The 21669-nt window shown below is 43.0% G+C and overlaps 1 protein-coding gene across 1 annotated transcript; it reads left to right on the top strand.

Annotated features, from left to right (window-relative positions):
* Positions 1-17408: 17408 nt before the first annotated feature.
* Positions 17409-20910, top strand: LOC121980560 (leucine-rich repeat receptor-like serine/threonine-protein kinase BAM1). Its single transcript, XM_042532650.1, has 2 exons — positions 17409-20131; positions 20325-20910. The coding sequence occupies exons 1-2, from the start codon at positions 17479-17481 to the stop codon at positions 20753-20755; spliced, it is 3084 nt and encodes a 1027-aa protein (XP_042388584.1). The 5' UTR covers positions 17409-17478; the 3' UTR covers positions 20756-20910.
* The last annotated feature ends 759 nt before the right edge of the window (positions 20911-21669 follow it).

The following is a 21669-nucleotide window of genomic DNA, read 5'->3' as shown; positions in this document are numbered from 1 at the left end:
TGCTGACAGACAAGACATCTTGCTACAAATTCCGCGATGTCTTTCTTCATACCGTTCCATCAATAGGAACGCCTCAAATCTCGATACATGCGGGTCCCACCTGGATGGATCGTAAATCGAGAGCGATGAGCCTCTTGAAGTAGCTTCTGCAAGACCGAGTGAGACTGAGGTACGCATAATCTGCCTCGAAAGTATATAATACCCTCCTCATCTCGTGTGAACTCGATCTATTACCCGGAAGCTATCTGGCTGCCAGTAAACTGTAAATGCTGATCACCGGCCTGGGCCTCTCAGATCCTCGTCCTGAGCGACGACTGAGCAACCATGGTAACCAGAATACCCTACTCTGTCTGTCCCTGCTCCTGAAGGCCCAACTCGGAGAAATCCTGAACCAAGTCTGTAACTGAAACTCGGTGGCAAGCCAAAGTCCCTCTGGACTTCCTGCTGAGTGCATCAGCAACCACATTAGCTTTCCCCGGTTGGTAGCTAATGGTACAATCATAATCCTTCAGAAACTCCATCCATCTCCTCTGTCGGAGATTAAGTTTCTTCTGGGTGAAAATATATTTGAGACTCTATAATCCGTGAGAATCTCAAAGGTAATGTCGTATAGATAATGCCGCCAATTCTTCAAAACAAAGATGATGGCGGCTAGCTCCAATCATGTACTGGGTAGTTCTTCTTATGCTCCTTCAACTGTCGAGAAGTATAGGAGACTACCCTGCCGTGCTACATGAGAACAACACCCAAACCCTGAAGAGATGCGTCGGTATAGAGCACAAATCCATCCTCTCCGGAGGGTAAAACCAAAACCGGAGTCGATACTAATCTCCGCTTCAGCTCCTGGAAGCAGGTCTCCCAGTCCTCGGACCACGTGAACTTCGCGCCTTTCCTGGTCAGGCGTGTCAATCGCATAGCAATCCGGGAGAAACCCTCGATGAACCGTCTGTAATATCCAGCTAGTCCCAGAAAATTACGGATCTCCTGAACTGATTTCGGCTGCTCCCTACTGGTGACAGCCTCGATCTTGTGAGGGTCTACTGAAATACCTCGGCTAAAGACCACATGACCCAGAAAACCGACTGAAGATGGCCAGAAGGCACACTTGCTGAACTTCGCGTATAGCTGATGTCGTCGAAGAATCTCCAAGACTATGCGAAGATGCTTTGCATGTTCCTCCTCGGAACGCAAGTAGATCAATATTTCGTCGATGAAAACGACAACAAACTGATCTATATACTCCATAAAGATGCAGTTCATCAAATCCATAAATACCGCTGGAGCATCGGTAAGCCCAAATGGCATTACCAAAAACTCATAATGTCTATACAACAAACATTCTCAACCAGAGATCCCCGATAACAAGTCCGAAATCTGATCACTAACTACAAATCACCAAAGAATAGATCATCTAATGTGAGAGCTACGCTCCATCACAAGAACTGCTACATAAGTGGGAGCAACACTCTACCACCAACAAGGCAACCTATGTGGGAGCAGCGCTCCAACACAACGATCCAAAATATATGGGAGCAACGCTCCACCACAAACAACCCATAACATGTGGGAGCAATGCTCCACCACAATAATCCAAAATATATGGGAGCAACGCTCCACCACGAACAATCCATAATATGTGGGAGCAACGCTCCACCATAACAATCAAAATATGTGGGAGCAACGCTCCACCACAAACAATCCAAAATACGTGGGAGCAACGCTCCACCACAAATAATTCATAATATGTGGGAGCAACGCTCCACCACAACCATCTAAAATATGTGGGAGCAACGCTCCACCACAATCAATCCATAAGTGAACAAGACATCTAGCTATCCAACTAGTGACTAAACAAAATCACTCTATCACATATCACTGTGAGCAACCAAGGGTATCACAATCCAGTAAGCAAATCAAATTCATCGTCAACTCTATCAACATCGTAGCGGGTCACCCACTAATAGGAGAATTAGTTGGCAAGATAATACAACAAATGACATAATGTAGACACTCCACATAAGTAGAATCATCATGATGCTACCAACAATACACCTGGCACATGTGCATACACAACATAAGTATGATCAATATAATCCTCCAATTAGTACACACCAAACATACTCATAACACAGGTATAAATCAGCGTAATACCTCCAAGAATATATTCCGAACCTGTGTGCATAAATCCACTTAGGTATAATCGACAATACCCCTCAAACTACATTCACCTAACATATATACACCTATGCCAAGAGTAACATCAACATAATACTTCCAACAAATCATAATATGTACGTGTACACACAACACAAATATAATCAACAAGATACCTCCCATAATACACCAAACACATGTACACATACCATAACACAGATTTAATCGACATGATACCTTCAATAATACAATCAGACACGTACCCCTAACTACATAGCTATAATCCACAAGAAACCTACAATAACCATATCGGAACATGTATACAAATACTACTTGCAAATGGATAGTCTACCACAGGACTCCTACAACATATAACAATCATATGTACATGCAACATAGATAGGAATAATCCGCATATATAACACAATCAACCTGACATTCCCTATGCTACCTTCTATGTTATCCAACTAGGTACATACAGTCTAAAATTAAAGTTCACATGGAATAGGATACATCGATCCTCTATAGACTGACCAAACCGATAATGGTATACAGTTAATTCAGTCTTTTCCATGTCAGTACAAAATATGTACTCAAATGTGCTCTAGATACCTAACTAAGCACAAATAACCCAAAGATTCGAACCTCTAAAAATAGAGTATGACAATCCTCTACTGATCAGACCAACAAAACTAAATCGGTCATCTACTAACTAATCAAGAATACCTTAATCCTCCATAAGCAACTAAGGTATATCAAGCCACAACTACCCAAATCAATAAACATAAATCAGTCTTCTACTAACCGATCTAACAAGAGAAAATCAATTATCTACTGATGAAATTAACTAAGATAAAATGGTATACTACTGGCTAAGTCAACATGAATATGTAGATACTATCCACTACACAGCTAATAATAGCAAAGGCTGGTATGTGCCTCCATCTCCTAACTAACTAGTAGTAACAGAAGCTAAAACTACTGGTGGTATGATATGAAAAATCAACAGAGACTGTAATCCTTAATCTTGATTAGGGTCGACAATGATTAGTGGTTTACCTAATACATAAAGTATATGCTATATCAACTGGACAGGTACTAATAAAGAATGCAAATACATGTCATAAACTATAATAGTCAACAGTGCATATACTAACAAAAAGGTAGGATAACAATATACCAACATACCTTCTATAACTTAGAGATGTCCTACCGCTGCCAGGTCCCAAAACTCGAAAAGTCACATTGAGAAAACCAAAATACGAAATCCGAAACACAGGAAATAAGACTCGTAAACTTCACTCTGATACCAATAAATTGGTATCGGATAAATCTCTAAATCCGTAACACGATATACAAACAAGTATCGCCAAACTTGCTCTGATACCAAATAAATTGTCACGCCCCAGAGGAGTCTCTGCCAGAGGAAATTTCGGCAACACCTCCCTTATACGGGTGACAATCTGAACCATTTCTACAGACACAATATACCTCAGCCACAGGCGGCTAGAATATACACACAACCACGCAGTTTATATGTAGCCTACTCGGCTGATACAATAAAAATACAACCATGCAGTTATATGTAAATCTAACAGCCCACTCGGCTGTACCAAAACCAAACACAGCGAAAATACAATGGACAACACATATAAACTAAAAATAAAGATTGTTATCTGACTAGGCTTACACCACTCAACAAAACAATACTCCAGGAATAAAGCCGGAACACAAAGCTAAATACACAAATTCATATACCAAAATAAAAATAAACAAAAGCGGAGACAGGTCTTCTGATATGATATGGGGACCAGCAGGCAGGATACTCCAAGCAACTCCATAAACAACCTGGTACCTGAAAAAGATAGTGTCCACGGGGGTGAGTTCAACAACTCAACAGATACCTAGTTGACATGTATAGTAAACTATAACAAATAGTAATAACTATGGAGTACAGTCTCCTGGACAAAAGCTGGAAGATGCACAATAGAAAAGGCTGAAGAGAATTGTACTCACTAGGGTCTCCTATCAGAATAGTCAGGTCGTCAAACCGAGAGTATCATCAATCCTGTATGCATGTCAAACATATGCATCCATCCAAATGCAGCATATAAGTGCAGCAAACACAATTAGTAAATGCATAAATGTGTATGATGCCAATGTCATGGTCACCCCTGACGGCAATCAGCCATCTCACACATGATGGTAAGACCGAGTGTGTAGGGTTGTGACAACCATGTACTCTGTCGTCACTACTCCTGATGAGTGACCGAGTGGACGGGATGCTGTCGGAGTACACCTATCCTCCTACCCCAAATTATAAGTGGGGGAGCACAATGCTCTCATCTCCCGGTACACGATGACGGGGAGGAATTTCTGCCGACTACCACACTGCGTCGCACTACCCATGAGCGGACCAACGGAGCCTAACAAAGTTCAACCGTCTGTCGGCTACCACGTTGCTACACTAAACCAGCGGAGCCTAACAGAGCAGAACTATCTGCCGGCTACCACGCTGAGTCACCAGACCAATGGAGCCTAACAGCAGAACTGCCACACACCTGCCTGATATACCACTAATCCATGAGTGGTGGTGTTTGCAGATCCATGTAACTGGCGATATGCTCAATAATAATGGAGCTGACTATCACACAGCATGCAATCATGCGAGATGATGCATGACACTAAACACGACAATATCCTGAACAGCATAGCAATATCCATATATATATACAAAATGTGTACCATAGGGCAATGAACCAAATCAAAGGTACACGCATCAGATAAGGTATAAAAACCTAGATCTTGAACAAAATAAACACATGGTTGTGTCACTACCCCAATAAACATGTATAATCAGGTAGGTACTATCATGAAGTGCATAATAAGTAAACGAAACAAGCATGTAATAGGTACCGGGTAATGACCAACTGAAGCAAAGACAAACATAATCATTACTAAAGGTTATAACCTACTAAGCATATCAAAATGACATTATCAAAGATAAGTCAAAGTACCCGCCTCAAATAGCAGGTCCAATCCAGTCAAATTCAACGTCGAGATGCTCGTCTCGCGTTAAGGTCCTGTTGTACATGGTATCCAGATTTAGCTAATCATATATAAATAAATTAGCTAAATAAAATCCTCGAGAAGATAACATAAATCCAGATCCAATTATAGCAACTTACCCAATTTAGTCATAATTCAACACATATATCAACTAATCAAATAATCCAAATTCACTGTGATCTACAACCAAGACTAATTACCTACTCCTTACCTCAATTCACAACCAAGTGACTACTGGTGGAAGGTTGTTTGCTGCTGGAATTAGAACAAGCAACTTCACAGCAAGTCTTACTTCACCTCACGTTCGCAATTCCAACACCACAACTACGTACCATAGCACACAACCCTATAGAATAGAGCCTCACTGCTGGAAATCAAACAGATCAAGAACAAGATCAAGACTAGGGCTCGTCAGAACCTGGTGGCCGACGACAGTGAGGTGCAGAGGTGCGGCGGCAACTGTGAACCCAAAACTAGGGCATAGCTTGGAGGGCTTCGGTAGATCTAGGGCAGAGGAGTTTGGTCGGCTGTCGACGCTCGGAAGAGGAGAAGAAAGGCCGGCGCTAGGGCTGAGGAGGAACTACACCAGTGGCGTCAGAGATCGGAGCGGCGTCAGCTGTTGCGACTGGGCAACGCGAGAGGGCGGCGGCGCTTCCTGATCTCAGCAGCTGAGACAGGGAAGAAGCAGGGGAAGTCACGCACGATGAATCGAGCTAGGGCTCGGCTCCAGGTCGGAGTGGCAGCGACGCTGCTCGGCGCGATTCGGGGATCTCCACGGCAAGGAAATGATTAGGGCAGTAGCGTGGGATCAAGCAGAGATGCGTCGGGGAAGAGAGGAGGATTGGAAGTGGTGCGGCGTGATCGAGGAGAAGAAACACGAGAAGAGTAGGAGAAGAAACCGCTGCGAGCGGTTAGGGCAAGGATCGGGAGAAGGAGGCTCGGCGTCGGGCGCGTGAGTTCGGCGAGGGAGAAAGGAAATACGAATAAAAGAAAAATAAAATAAAAAGGAAAAGAAAAACAACTTTTCCACGCTTAAATGGGGTACCTTAAACAGGCTTTCCCGGGGCCCTGTTTTTATCCCCTTAAACTCGTCCATACGATCTCCGAAAAATTCCTAGAAAATTTCTAAAAATTCTGGAAAATTCCCCTATGGTGTCTCACTTATTTTTGGTATTTTATAATAGCATAGCACGCCCGCCACTTTTCTCCGGCAAGGATTTCAGTTACTGGAAGGGGCGAATGGAATATAACCTCAAGACACAAGTTGAGATGTGGATGATCATTCAAACCGAACTCGTACTCCCACACAACAGCACTAGAAAACCAGTATCATGTGAGAACTGGGACACAAGCCTGATGAATAAGATCAAAGTCGATGCTAAAGAACATGCACTCTTCAATGCAGCTTAACCAAAGAAGAATTGAACCGAGTCGACCCATTCTCAAGTCCCAAAGATTTGTAGGAAAAGTTAATCGAGCTGCACGCACGAAGGGACCTCCGATACTAAGGTAAGCAAAAGGGATTTAATTTTAAATAAATTATATAACATAAAAATGTAGGATGGAGAATCGGCAAGCCAACTTTATGCTCAGATTCAGGACCTTCTCAATGGCCTCCACGCAATCGGTCAAATGGTAGAGAATCGTGACATCATCAGGTATGCACGAAATGCATTCCCTAGGAAAACCTTGTGGGCATCAATGGTAGATGCTTACAAGGTATCTAAGGACCTTTCCTCAATTAGACTAGACGAATTGTTCTTTGAATTTGAATTACATAAACAGACTAATACACCTTTGGTCGAGAAAAGTATTACTCTTATTGCAGGTACAAACAAGGAAAAGGTGTCACGCCCCCAAAGGAGTCCCTGCCAGACAAAAATCCGGCAGCATCTCCCCTGTACCGGTGACAATATGAAGCATCACTACAAACAAAATATACATCAGCCACATGCGGCTGGAATATTTATATACACAACCACGCAGTTATAATAACAGCCCACTCGGCTGAAATGAAACAATCACAACCACACAGTTATATATAAAACAGCCCACACGGCTGTACTAAAACACACTGGAAAAAAGAAGAAAAGCCCACACAACACAAATAAATACAATACATGCCGGCACGGCTTAAACACAAATACAATACCAAAACCATAAGATAGCCACATGGCTATACACAAATACAATGCCAAAAATAAGGAAAGAATATACAAAAGAAAACAAACACGATCTTCGAATGTGACGTAAGACCCGGCAGACAGGATACTCCGAGCGACACCAACCATCTACAAGCTACCTGAAAACATAAATGTATACATGCAGTGGTGAGTATAGATAACTCAGCGGGTAATAGACAAGATAGGGCATGGTACATAAACAAATATGAAGATCACAAGTATACAATCTCAGTAGGGAATAAAGAACATGAATATACTATCATAATCAATGCACCTAAACATATCTGACATAATAACCTGATATATAAACTATACAAACCACAACTAACATAATGACAGATACATACCCAATCTGGAATCAACACATGGTACAGTGATCTGTAAACTCACCGGATCTGCAACAGACGTACCCATGACACCTGTGCAATATAAATACGACTGCATATACATGTAAAATAAATGACATGTATGCAGCATGACAACCAAATGCAACAACCATATCTCAATCAAATGCAACAAATCACAATCACATGCAACTAGTATCTACTAGGCATGTATGCAGATATATCCCCCAAGATGCATTGCTCATCATATGCAAAAGTGCATGCATGCTCCATGGTCACCCCTGCCACCTCTCCAGACACCACGACCCCTGTATGGCCGAGAGGCTTGGGTCTGTGATGAGTGTACTACCCTCCAGCCCACTATATAGTGGTCGAGGCGGACAGTCCACTAGTAACTATCTAGCTACATAGTATCAGGGTCTCTGACTGCTCACAACGCCGGATCTCACAAAAACCTCGTGACCGGGTGGCACGACAGGACTAGCAGCAACTTCTCCAGCTACCACTACCCATGAGTGGCCGAGTGTGCGGTGCTATTCCCAAACCAACTGATGACTCTCTCAACCACAAGGGAGATAATGGTCATCAGATGCAATAAATGATGAACATGATATATATATATATATATAATCATCATCCATGCAACAACCCCAAACCTCATAAATACCTCCAACATGAGTATAATCGCTGTGATACCTCCACGTATCCCACTAAACATATGTACCCAAAAATATAAGTACAATCAACATGTATCTCCAATAAAAACACAACGGACATGTGTACATACTCCAAACATACAATCAACACAACTCCTCCAAAAGTACATGACAAATACGTGTGTACATACAACATGCAAATACACGGTCAACAAGATGACTCCTATAACACATCCCCACCTATGTACAGTCAACATCATATACCCAATCAGCATGGTAATACCAACAACCCGACAATCCCTACAAGACATACTCTACACGTGAAATCACAACAGAGTAGATATCAAGAGTTAAGACTATATATGAATTAAATAGATCATCTCTAAGCTCAAGCAAAAGTAACAAGCAGGAAAAACAGCAACCGAACACGATATAAGGTAAAGTAACCTAATCCATCAAATAATAACCATGCACTAAGGTCAAAGAAAATCTACATAGAGGCAAAGAAAGAAAATACCCGCCTTAAATCTGTCGATCGTGATCCGGAAATCCCTCGTCGAGACACTCGTCTCAAACCAAAGTCCTGAAATCATATAATGTATTTAGCTAGTTACATATGAAGTAAATAACTAAACAACTTTCCCCCACCTAATTAGGATAACCCTAATCAAACATGATTATGGATTAATCCTCCAACTAACCTTAATCATAATATAACCTAATTAGATTAGGTTATACATGATACATCACCAAAACTCCTCCAAAACAATAATCAAATTTTATCCAACATCATAACAATACCTCCCAATTTGATAATCATCCAATCAACCTATCAACCAAATCGTCAACCACCGTCAATCACAAACTCCAACATAATTCATCTTTAAATTCTCACCCAAATTAATCTAACTAGATTTAACTCCATCGACAAATGACTCCCAAATCCATAACCGATCATAAACTCCAACGTCCCAGTATTATCTACTATACATCATTATTCAAACATGCATAATCACCCTCATGATTCACCTCTAACAATTTATCCAAACAACCACAAATCATGCAATCTCCAACATAATACGATACAAATCCTTATCAATCCACATCTTAATTGATTCCTTAATTCTCACTAATCAATCTAAGCAAGAATAACAAAACCCTACAACCCATAAAACCTAATTTAGACACATACTACCAAGAATCAGAAGTACATCAATGAAATACACTCACCTTGAGATAAGGTAACCAAAACCAGTAGCCCACAGCACCAAGATCTCTTTCCATAAGCTACACAAGCACCCACACATCTATTCTTCCAAAAATTAATCCATAGCTCAGTTTGTACAGCTGTGTATATGCTGAAAACCCTAATAATTCGGACCTTACTCACCTCAATAGAACCCTCACCTCCTCACCTGAGGCCTGCACATCTTCAAGAAGTGGAATTGGAAATGGCCGACAACAGGGCAAGTCCATATCACTCTGATCCTCTGCTTCCTTTAATCCAGAACAGAAAGATCATCACAAACAAACCTAATTAAGCAAGATCTTTGAAGCTTAATGATTCTAAGCAAAACCTACCTTGATCGGGCGTTTTCAGATGGTGTCGGCACTTCATCCGGTTGATGTAGAGCAACCGATCACTCTCCAACAAGCAAGATGATGAGGAGGAGCAATCGATCATCTAGGAACGTAGGTCGAGGCCCCTCGTTATGCCCTAGATCCGGACCCCGTCGATCGCGCGCACGAGATCATCACCAGAGACGCCTTTGCATTGTTCATGGAAGACGCCTTCGCATTGTTCATGGAAGACGCCTTCGCATTGTTCATGGAAGACGCCTTCGCATTGTTCATGGAAGACGCCTTCGCATTATTCATGGAAGACGCCTTCGCATTGTTCATGGAAGGTGCCTTCCAAGGAATAAATTTTAGGCCTCGTCGCAGATAAGGCACAGCGAAGTTGGGATCAAATTTACCACATTGGAAGGCACCTTCAATGGCTATGGAAGGCACCTTCCAAGCCCTTTATAAGACAGTCTCAACCAAGCATCAACCAACAACTACTATACAAGCTACTACGCTTCTATTTGAGGTTTTAACTGCTTCGACTTATTGCTGCGACTTTGCTGCAAAGCTTCTGCACTTGTCAACTGCTTCGAGGAATTTCGATCATGGCCGGCAGATCAACATTGACAATCGTGCGATCTCACTTCAATCCCTACGTGTCAGTAACAAAGTCATTTTTTGTACTTAATTTCTACAAACGGAAAGTGTAGTCTTGTTACGCTTCTGCAAGTGCACGGATTCGTCGTCAGTAATATATAAGATTGTCGAACCATAGGAACTGTTGATTAAGCACTAGAGATGTCGTAAAGTGAGTTATCTAGACGGTCGAAAGTTGGCTTTGGCGCTTGCAAACTAACGAGAGTGATTGAAGAGAGAAAGAGAAGGGTGAGAGAATCGATCTTCGAGGGAATTGAGCTTTGGAAAATGGATTCTAGGATTTCGGTTTCGTTGTGGTGGAACCTGATGCATCATGTTCTATCTTTTACTCATCGTCAATCAATATACCTTCGCCGGAAGTTAAAGCTACTATCCTTAAGTACTAATCAGAGAAGATCTCTGTGAAATCCTGTTACGGTTAACCTCTGTCACTAGGGTGCCTCGGTAGATCACAAGAATACAAATCTAATCGGTAATATTAGGGATAGAGATAGGGGTTTGGTTTGGTCTCTTACTTCCTTGTGGAGAAGTTGCCTCTCCTTTCAAGGGAATATCCTAGATGTCCGTGAACGGGTTACCCCTGTCACTAGGACCCCTCGGGTATATGATCTAAGATCCTCTCTTTACAAAATTAGCAATTCCTACACAATCAATTAACATGACAAGACAACAAGTCTCATGCATATCAAATAGAAACGAAGCAAGAGAAATCATCCAATGAGTAAAGGTACAAACATGAGTCTTACATCAAACCCTATCCAAAACTACTCTCTACATCCATAGAAAAGGAGATCTACTCTATTGCGAGAGAGGAACAACCCCAAAACATAAAGTAAAATACACTTACAACCCTTGATGTGAGAAGAAGGGGAAGAAGAGATGCCCAGAATTCAGCATAGCCCTGTTTTAGCATGGCACGGCCCGTGTTCTTCGTCACACAGTCGTGTAAAATCCACACGGCTTCTTCTCGGGTTGAGTTACACGGCCATGTGGCACTCACACGGTTGTGGCCTTTTTCTTCTCTGCCGAGGTCACACGGCCGTGTGGATTCACACGACCGTGACCTTTCTCTCCTTTGGATCGTTGGCACGGCCGTGTGTTTCTTGGCCACGGGGATAATGACACGGTCGTGTGGGGGCACACGACCATGGCTTTTTTTGCATTGGGTGCTGGCACGGTCGTGCCATTCGGCACGGCCAAGGCATGATAATGGCCACATGACCGTGTGTCCTACACGACCCAAGCTTCTGTGTGCGTTTTTGCTCCATTTTCACTCCAAATAACATCCTATCAATCAAAACAAGCAAAGAGTAGATCTCCGAACAAAATATAATGGAAGTATGACATTATAATGAAATAGAGTGCAATAAACATAGATTATGCTAATGAAATACAAGTAGATGTGCGTCAAAGCATGCATAAAAGTACATATAATCTACGCACATCACACCTCCAGACTTAAACCTTTGCTTGTCCTCAAGCAAAACCCGTAATCTAGATTCATGTGGTTAAATAGTGCATCATAATCTCTAGCAAATCAATCTAATCCTATCAGATGATTTCATCGGTGAGCAAAATACAAAAGTAGTTTGAGTATGCCCTAAGTAGTAGTCCTCCGTGCTCAGTGTGAAAGTGACCTAAATTTATCAAGTTTCAATCCCTAAGTCTAGTCAAGTCTTCATAAAATTGTGTTCCTTATGCTTCTGGCGATAGACACTTACCTGCCACATGCAAGGTTCATTCCCCACAAAAATGCTATGCATCGTCTACACAAGGTCTCAAAGGAATACTCGGTATCAAGAGAAACATAGCATTCATTTCTCCAGTAACCTAACTCGGTCTCAAAGGGGTGAATTGCTAGTTTCCACTCACGACAATTATTTTTTATCCCTTATTTTTTTTCTTTGAATGTTTGCAAAGTATCAAACTTGAATAAACCTTCATTTTTTTTATTTTTAAAATTTTTGGGATTGATTTTTCCAAATGAGCTTACATGATCTAAGTTTATCTAGTAACCAAAATGTAGTTGAGAGGTCACCATAAAAGCACAAGTACTAGTCCAATTCTATGAACTATGACTATTTTAGAGTTATCAACCATCAAAAATAGGCATAGTGTATAGAGATCCTAAAATAAGGCCAATACTTAAACTCTTGTAGTAAAAATATTGCTCACTTCATGCTATCATAGATAGAAAAAGATAGATTACTAAACATAATAGCACCATAAGTAGCCAATAAACCACATGGAATCTAGAATAAACGTGCTAGTATTTTAGAATAAGGAACAAACAATCATGATGTAATGTAAGATGCAACTAGCAAAAATTTTATTAAGTAAAAAGAAATAAGCAAAAACTAAACTAAACTAAATGCATCCCTCCAGACTTAAGCTTTTCATTGTCCTAATGAAAACTAAAAACAATGTGGAGGAGATAAAAAGTAAGAGAAGTTACCAAATGATACGTGCCAAATATCCATGTCATGAACTTCTCCATCATTTAGTTGCCCTCCTCCTTATCTTTGAATCCTATAAAAGAAGATTGACAACAAAAATTAAGTAGAGGATACATGTTTATTATGAGAAAAGTCTGGTACCCACGCCGAATGATGAACCATTGCACGATGCCCATCTTCAAGTAAACTTCCATCCTCTTCTTTCAGTACGTAAAGTTATTTCCATTGAAGAGAGGAGGACAAGCGGTGTTGAATCCCTCAACTTGGGTCATTTGATTACTGAAAAAGAAAACTAAAAGGAGGTACCAAAACTTGGTCTTGAATTAATAATGTTTGAGAAGAAGAAATATACTGATGACTCGAGTGGTGTTGCACCAATTTTGAGTAAGAATCGAATGAGAAATAGTTATTTGAAAGGGTAAGCTCTATCAATTCAAATAAGATACTAAAAACTAAAAAAATCTAAAACAAATGGTTCCCCTCGGCTTGATTAGTGGTTGCATCAATTCAGAGCAAAACTGACTCTATAAAAACTTGTTGCATCAATTCACCACTTATTGGATCGAGACGCACATGAGAGGGGGGGATTGAATCACGTGGTTTTAAAAAACTTGTTCTTTTTGGTTATGAAAACAAAGTGCACAGCAAAAAACTAAGTAAGAAAGTGAAGAAGAAAAACAAGCAAAACAACACACGTTCAGTTTTACTTGGTTCGGAGCCTTCGACAACTTCTATTCTAAGACCCAGGTCTCACGGACTTGTCAATGGGTAATCAACTAAATGCCTTTTTCATAACCACCGGAAGAAGTGATCAAATTCAAGAGATAGGGACAATGTAACAATCTACACTTTCCTTTTAGAGCAATAGTAAAAAATTGCAACACTTAATAAAATGTTACCAACAATTTTGAGAGCACTCGTGTGTTGCTATCGATCTGCCGGAGATGATAGGATGACTCGAAAAGCTATCTTGGTGGTAGACAGACTTCTATGAAGTAGCAGTAGGAAGGTAAAGTAGTCGGAACCTCAAATGGATGCGTAAAGGATCATAGAAGTGATTGATCTTGAAGCATGGTCGAGATGCTCTTATAAAGGGTGTGGAAGGCACCTTCCAGAATCTTGAAGGTGCCTCTAACTTGTAGAGTTTGATCCTAAACTTGTTGCTCCTTATATGTGACAAAGTATGAATTTTATCCTATGGAAGACACCTTCCATAGCACCGAAGGCACCTTTCGTGAACAATACGAAGACGTCTTTCAATGCTTAAAGGTGCCTCTCATACTGTTTACCCTAGGGTTTTTTACTCATTTTGCCCTGCAAAAAGTATTAGTCTAATAACCTATAAGACAATGTTAGTAGAGTAATAATAAGTAGTAATTAGACTCGGTCTTCTCGAGACCAGGATTTAGTCAGGGTCTCAATTTAGGTTTTCAAAATAGACCTAAATTGGACCGACACCTACTGTTCCTTCGAACGTCGATGCATCTTCTCTTAATCACTCTCCTCCAGTGACTTACCTCTACTTATCAAGTATAAAGTTACCTCTATAATTACACATCTTGACTTTAGGAATCAAGCATCCCAACTTATCGGAATCGCACATCCGATCTTTTCCAATCAGAAATCTCACATCCGTTCTTCTCCAATTGGGAATCACACATCCCAACCTACCGAAATCGCACATCCGATCTTCTTTAATCGGAAATCGCACATCCCAACCCTTGCCATAATCCCATATTTGGACTTCAACCTGTCAGGAATCGAACATCCCAACTTGCTGGAATCGAACATCCGATCTTCAACTAATCAGGAATCGAACATCCTGACTAGGGTTAGTAAACCCTGCATACTCGCCAACAAGGTTAGATCGCAACACGTCTAACTTTAATCTTTTTATCATTTATCAAAACTCAAATTTAATCATTGGTGCAAATTGCACTAACAACCTTCCACTGTGGACTAGTCCGAACCTAACTCGAGGCGCCTCCAATGCATTATAGGCGCCTTCCTCAATTTTTTTTTCTTTTTGGTGTTGAGGCGCCTGGATTTCATCCCAGTGCCACAATTTAATACGATGTATATATCTTTTTAGCTTCGGAATTAGGCCAATTAAACTTTGTCTTTAGGATTCATGGGTTGGGTTATAGTGTTTAGAGTAAAGAAAACTTAGGTATTCATAAGGTATCTATTTAGGGTTCATAATAATATTTTTATTTTTTAGCTTGGGAATTAAGCCAATTTGATTTTACCTCTAGTGTTTAGGGGTTAGATTATAATATTCAAGATTAAAAAATTAGAAACTCACAGAGTATAATATATATATAAAAGAATGTTAGCTTGTACATCCTTATATGGGCAATCGTGGGCTGCAGCAGACGTGGCGAGCTGACGCGTCTCTCTCTTCTGCAATTCTACATGTAATCTCTCTTATAATTTTGCATGCACGACATGATGCTACTTTGAAAAAAAATAACACCACATAGTGCTGTTTTGAAAAAAAATAAGACCACTTTGAAAAAGTAGCACCACGTAGTGTTGTTTTTTTTAATCAGCACTACATAGTGCCACAACACTACGTGTTTTTATAAAAATAGCATTTCATTGAAAAAATAATACCAACATAGTGTTGTTTTAAAAAACAGCACCACGTTAAAAAAAAATACCAACGTGACACTATTTTTTTTGAAAATAGTACCACGTAGTCCTTAAAAAAATAGCACTACGTGATCTTGTTTTAAAAAAAAATAGTGTCACGTTGGTATTACTTTTTTCTACATGACACTATTTTTTAAAAAAATAGCATCACGTAGTGTTGTTTTTTTTTTCAAACAGCACCACGTGATGTTGTTTAAAAAAAACAGCGCCATGTTGATGCTGTTTTTTTCAACGTGACGTTGTTTTAATTAAAATAGTGTCACGTAATAACATTATATGATGCTATTTTCATAAAGGCAGTGTCATGTTGGTGCTATTATTTTTTAACATGGTGTTGTTTTTTTTTGTCAAAACAGCATCACATAATGTTGGTTTTTTTCTAAAATAGTGTCACATAGTATTTTTTTAAAAAAAATAGCACTACGTGGTGCTATTTTAAAAAAAAATAGTACTACGTGGTGCTATTTTCATAAAAAAAGTAACGTTGGTGTCGTTTTTTTCAACATGTTGCTTTTTTTTAAACAGCACTACGTGGTGTTGTTTTGAAACCATGCATGTAGAATTGTAAGAAGATTTGAACATTGAAACACAATGAACATATTAGTTGGCTTTCACGTCGCTAAGATGTTATATAAATAAGGTATATATATATATATATATATATATATATATATATATATATATATATATATATATATATATATATATATATATACATTTATGGATGACTGAGTGTAAATCCAAGCGCCCGAAAGTTCGTCTGGGCACCTTGATCCTTAAAACTGAATCAGGACACCTAGAGTTACACTCAGTCACTCATGATCAATGTGCAGGATAAGAGTGTGCAGATAAAATTCCTATATATATCTATATATATACCCACTGCACCTACCTCAGCCTCCGACCACCTGCCCGACCGCCTTCCACTCGCCCACCACGCCTAGCTCGTTGCCTCATTCCGGCCGGATAGCGGCCACAATCCCAGCTACAATTTGGCCGAAATTTGGCTGCGAACGTAGCTGCTAGCTTGGTAGCCAAATCGTGGTCGGATTTCGGCTGCAAACCGACCATGAACCGACAGGGTCTGGCAGCGGTCGAATTCTAGCCGCGATCCTATTGCATTGTAGCCATAATCTAGCCGCATTTGCGGCGATCTAGCTGCCACGCTAGGGGCCACAATCACGGCTGAATTTCGACCGAATTGTGATAGGGATTCTGGCCGCGATCCGGAAGGAATCCGACAATGAGGCAGGCGCGGTGGGCAGGCGGTCGGGTGGGCGGATAGCATCCAACCGCGATTGTGCCAGATCATAGCCGGAATCTAGTGCAATTCCCCATTGGTTCACCTCCATGCTATAGTTTAGATCAGGACAGGTGGTCAAAGGCCGCCGACGATGGACAAATGGTCGACGGCGTAGCAGGTGGCTGATGGGCGAGGCAAGTGCAGTAGGCACGACGTGCAGACAGAGAGATTTAGAAATAAAACATAGAAAAAGTTATATTTAATATTTTTTTTAAAAAAAAATAGCATAGACCCACCGGAGGGCAGTCGGCAGCCCGTAACAATCCGCAATACCCGAATCCGAAAATAAATTCTCCATAAATTACAATTAAAAGCACATAAAATCCGAATCCAAAAATAAATTGAAATCACTATAAGAATACAACCGGCACCGCTCGCTTCCACGTCCCTCGACGCGATATCATACCAAAAATAGGAAAGACGACAGAGAAGCTAATGGCGTCGCCCAACAGCAACCTCCGCAACCGCCGCCACCGCCACTGCCACCTTTTACCTCTCTTGCTGCTTCTCGTTATAGGCCCATTGGCCGCAGAGACGGTGGAGCCTTCCGAAGGAGAGACGGAGATCGACATCATCCTCACCTTCAAAGCTGCAATCTCTGAGCCCTCCACCGTCCTCTCCGCCTGGAACTCCTCCACCACCGCCGGCTCCTATTGCTCCTGGCCTGGCCTCTCCTGCGACCCCTCTACTGGCTTAGTTGTTTCGCTCAACCTAACTGGCTTGAACCTCTCCGGCATTCTCCACCCAGCCGTCGGCAGCCTCCGCCATCTCCTTAACCTCTCACTCGCCTCCAACTCCCTCTTCGGCCTCATTCCCACAGAGCTCTCCCGCCTTTCCAACCTCCGCCACCTCAACCTCTCTAACAATCTCTTCAATGGCTCCTTCCCCTCCGCCCTTACCGACCTCAAGAACCTACGAGTCCTCGACCTCTACAACAACAACCTCGCCGGCCCCCTCCCCGTCGAGGTTGTTAACCTGCCCAATCTCCGTCACCTCCACCTCGGAGGCAACTTTTTCTCCGGCGTCATACCCCCGGTGTTTGGGCGGTGGGAGTTCATCGAGTATCTCGCTGTCTCCGGCAATGAGCTCACTGGACCAATTCCTCCAACGCTGGGAAATCTCACCCGCCTCCGCGAGCTCTATTTCGGATATTACAACAGCTTCGTGGGCGGAATACCTCCGGAGTTCGGAGGTCTCCCAGATCTCGTTCGCCTCGACATGGCTAACTGTGGCCTCACTGGCGAGATCCCACCGGAGATTGGCAACCTGCAGAACCTCGACACGCTCTTCCTCCAGCTGAACGGCCTCTCCGGGAACCTACCACCAGAGCTTGGCCGCCTACGCAGCCTCAAGTCCCTGGACCTCTCCAACAATGCCTTTACTGGAGAGATTCCTGATTCCTTTGCCGACCTCCAGAATCTGACACTGCTTAATCTGTTCCGCAACAAGCTACACGGCTCGATCCCAGAGTTCCTCGGGGAGCTTCCTGCGTTAGAGGTGCTCCAGCTCTGGGAGAACAACTTTACGGGAGGCATACCACGAAGGCTCGGCCTGAGCGGCCGGCTTCAGATCCTCGACCTATCTTCGAACAAGCTCACCGGTACTCTGCCGCCGGACCTCTGTTTCGGAAATAGGCTGCAAACACTCATTGCTCTCGGAAACTTCCTATTTGGTTTTATTCCGGCCAGCCTTGGCTGCTGTGTGTCACTTAGCAGAATCAGGTTGGGTGACAACTACCTCAATGCATCAATTCCCAATGGGATCTTAAGCTTGCCCAAGCTCTCCCAGCTGGAGCTCCAGAATAACCTCCTCACCGGCGGGTTTCCAGACACAGGCCACTCCGCCATCTCGCCCGACCTCGGCGAAATTAGCCTTTCCAATAACAAGCTCTCAGGGCCTCTCCCACCCTCTATTGGAAACTTCTCTGGCCTCCAAAAGCTCCTCTTGAACCAGAACAAGTTCTCCGACCCAATTCCGCCAGAGATTGGCAGGTTACAGCAGCTCTCCAAAGTGGATCTCAGCGGGAATAGGTTCTCTGGAAAAATAGAGTCGGAGATTACTCTGTGCAAGCTTCTAACTTTCATGGACCTCAGCCGGAACGAGCTCTCCGGCGAGATTCCGCCGCAGATATCGGCGATGAAGATCTTGAACTATCTGAACTTGTCGAGGAACCGTCTGGAAGGCAACATCCCATTGTCCATTGCCACGATGCAGAGCCTTACCGCTATCGATTTCTCCTACAACAACCTATCCGGCCTCGTTCCTGGCAATGGCCAGTTCAGTTACTTCAACTCGAGCTCGTTCTACGGCAACCCAGAGCTCTGTGGGCCATACCTCGGTCCTTGCATCTCCATGAGCGTCAATACTGGCGCCACTCGTTCACAGGGGCCTCTGGCGGCCTCCTCTAAGCTTCTGATGGTCGTCGGTCTCCTCCTCTGTTCCATCGCCTTCGCCATAGGAGCCATTGCCAAGGCGTGCTCTCTGAAGAAGGCCGCCAAAGGCCGAGACTGGAAGCTCACCGCCTTCCAGCGTCTCGGTTTCACCTGCGACGACGTCTTGAATTGCCTCAAGGAGGAGAACATAATTGGAAAAGGCGGCGCCGGCGTCGTGTACAAGTGCGTCATGGCCAACGGAGACTGCGTCGCCGTGAAGCGTCTTCCGGCCAGTAGCCGAGGTGGTTCGCCGCACGACCATGGATTCTCCGCGGAAATACAAACTCTGGGCCAAATTCGACACCGACACATAGTGCGCCTGCTGGGCTTCTGCTCCAACCGCGAGACCAATCTGTTGGTGTACGAGTACATGATGAATGGGAGCCTCGGCGAGGTTCTTCACGGCAAGAAGGGAGGCCATTTGCTGTGGGACACCCGGTACAGAATTGCCGTGGAGGCGGCGAAGGGCCTCTGCTATCTTCACCATGACTGCACGCCGCTGATCCTGCACCGGGACGTCAAGTCTAACAACATCCTCCTAGATTCTAACTTGGAAGCCCACGTGGCCGATTTCGGACTCGCCAAATTCTTGCAGGATTCAGGCACTTCGGAGTGCATGTCGTCTATCGCCGGCTCCTACGGTTACATTGCTCCAGGTACAGTATATTTATACATATCCCTGTTCTTACCGTTATCTTCAATTTTGGTTGCTTGCTCCAGATTTTTATATATATATTAATCATCATCGTTGTTCGTTCCAACTGTAAAAGATTAACACTACTTGAGTAACTGCGATCGATACTCCATGCTCCGCCATTTAACTCTTCCCTGCTTCACTTTGGCATGCAGAGTACGCTTACACGCTGAAGGTGGACGAGAAAAGCGACGTGTACAGCTTCGGCGTGGTGCTCCTGGAGCTGGTGACCGGGCGGAAGCCGGTGGGAGAGTTCGGTGAAGGCGTCGACATCGTGCAGTGGGTTCGCAGAATGACGACAGACTACTGCGGCGACAAGGAATTAGCGGTGGTCAAGATTTTGGACCCCCGGCTTAAGGGCGTCCCCGTGGAGGAGGCCATGCACGTCTTCTACGTCTCCATGCTCTGCGTGGAGGAGCACAGCGTGCAGCGGCCGACGATGAGGGAGGTCGTCCAGATACTTGCGGACCTGTCCAAGGCAACCACGACGGATCCGATAGATCACAAAGACGGCGATCAGTCCGTCAAGGAAGCGCAGCAAGCAGAGCATGATAACTCGCCGCCGCCTGATCTCCTCAGCATTTAATTCCAAGTTAATGCAGGCCGGACACCGGCAGAGTTTTGATCCATGATCTGTGTATAGCCCTGGTTCTCCAGGCTCTGTAAGCATGTCCTGCTGTTGCTTGTCCACGGAAATCTGTAGAGGTTTTAAGATTTCAACAGAGGTGCAGTCTTTGGAAAGATCTTCCTTTTCTCCATCACCAACTGCAAGTCATTTTTCTTTCTCCTCCCCCCTTGCTTGTTTCTCTGCTCCACCCATAGTTACCCAATCAATCCAGGAGTGATTGGAATCACTTTCTACGGTGGAGTCGGAGTCCAATCGGTAGGATCAGATAGGTATCAATTATTCAACACATCTCCCTTTTTGGCCGCTCAGACCCTAAGGGTCCGATCCTTACCAATCCATTCCAAATATATCTGCATAGTAATCCCGATCCTACTAAGCTCCACAACTAACAATAAGTTTTTCATTTTTTTCCACCACCTCTTCCTCAAATCTTACAATTTGGACAAAAAAAAAAAGGTTATATGGAAAAGTTTTTTCTTCATAAATTGAATCTTAATAGATAGATATCCTTTAAAGGCTATTGGAGTCTATATAACCAAAATGACTACATTTTTTCTCCTTAAAATTTAAATATGAACAGATGGATGCATTCTAGAATGCTATTGGAATATAATCCTGTTCGGAGTCTGAGTCAGATGAAGGCCGGATGAAGTGTTGCTAGCATTGACGAGGAGGAGACTATAATGCGGCGGTCACACGAGCTTCCCAGAATAAACCCCCACGTGGCCCTGAAGAAATACGGGGTCTGCGTCGATGGTACCAGATTCCTGTATACACTCAGACAAGCACACGGAGTATTAGAAACCAAGAACCAGGGAAAAATTCTCTGGAGTAGATCCTCCGACGCTCAAGTCAAGTACCTTTTCCCAGAA

This window comes from Zingiber officinale, chromosome 5A (assembly GCF_018446385.1).
Source record: "Zingiber officinale cultivar Zhangliang chromosome 5A, Zo_v1.1, whole genome shotgun sequence".
NCBI lineage: Eukaryota > Viridiplantae > Streptophyta > Magnoliopsida > Zingiberales > Zingiberaceae > Zingiber > Zingiber officinale.
This window is presented reverse-complemented; position numbering and strand designations above follow the sequence as displayed.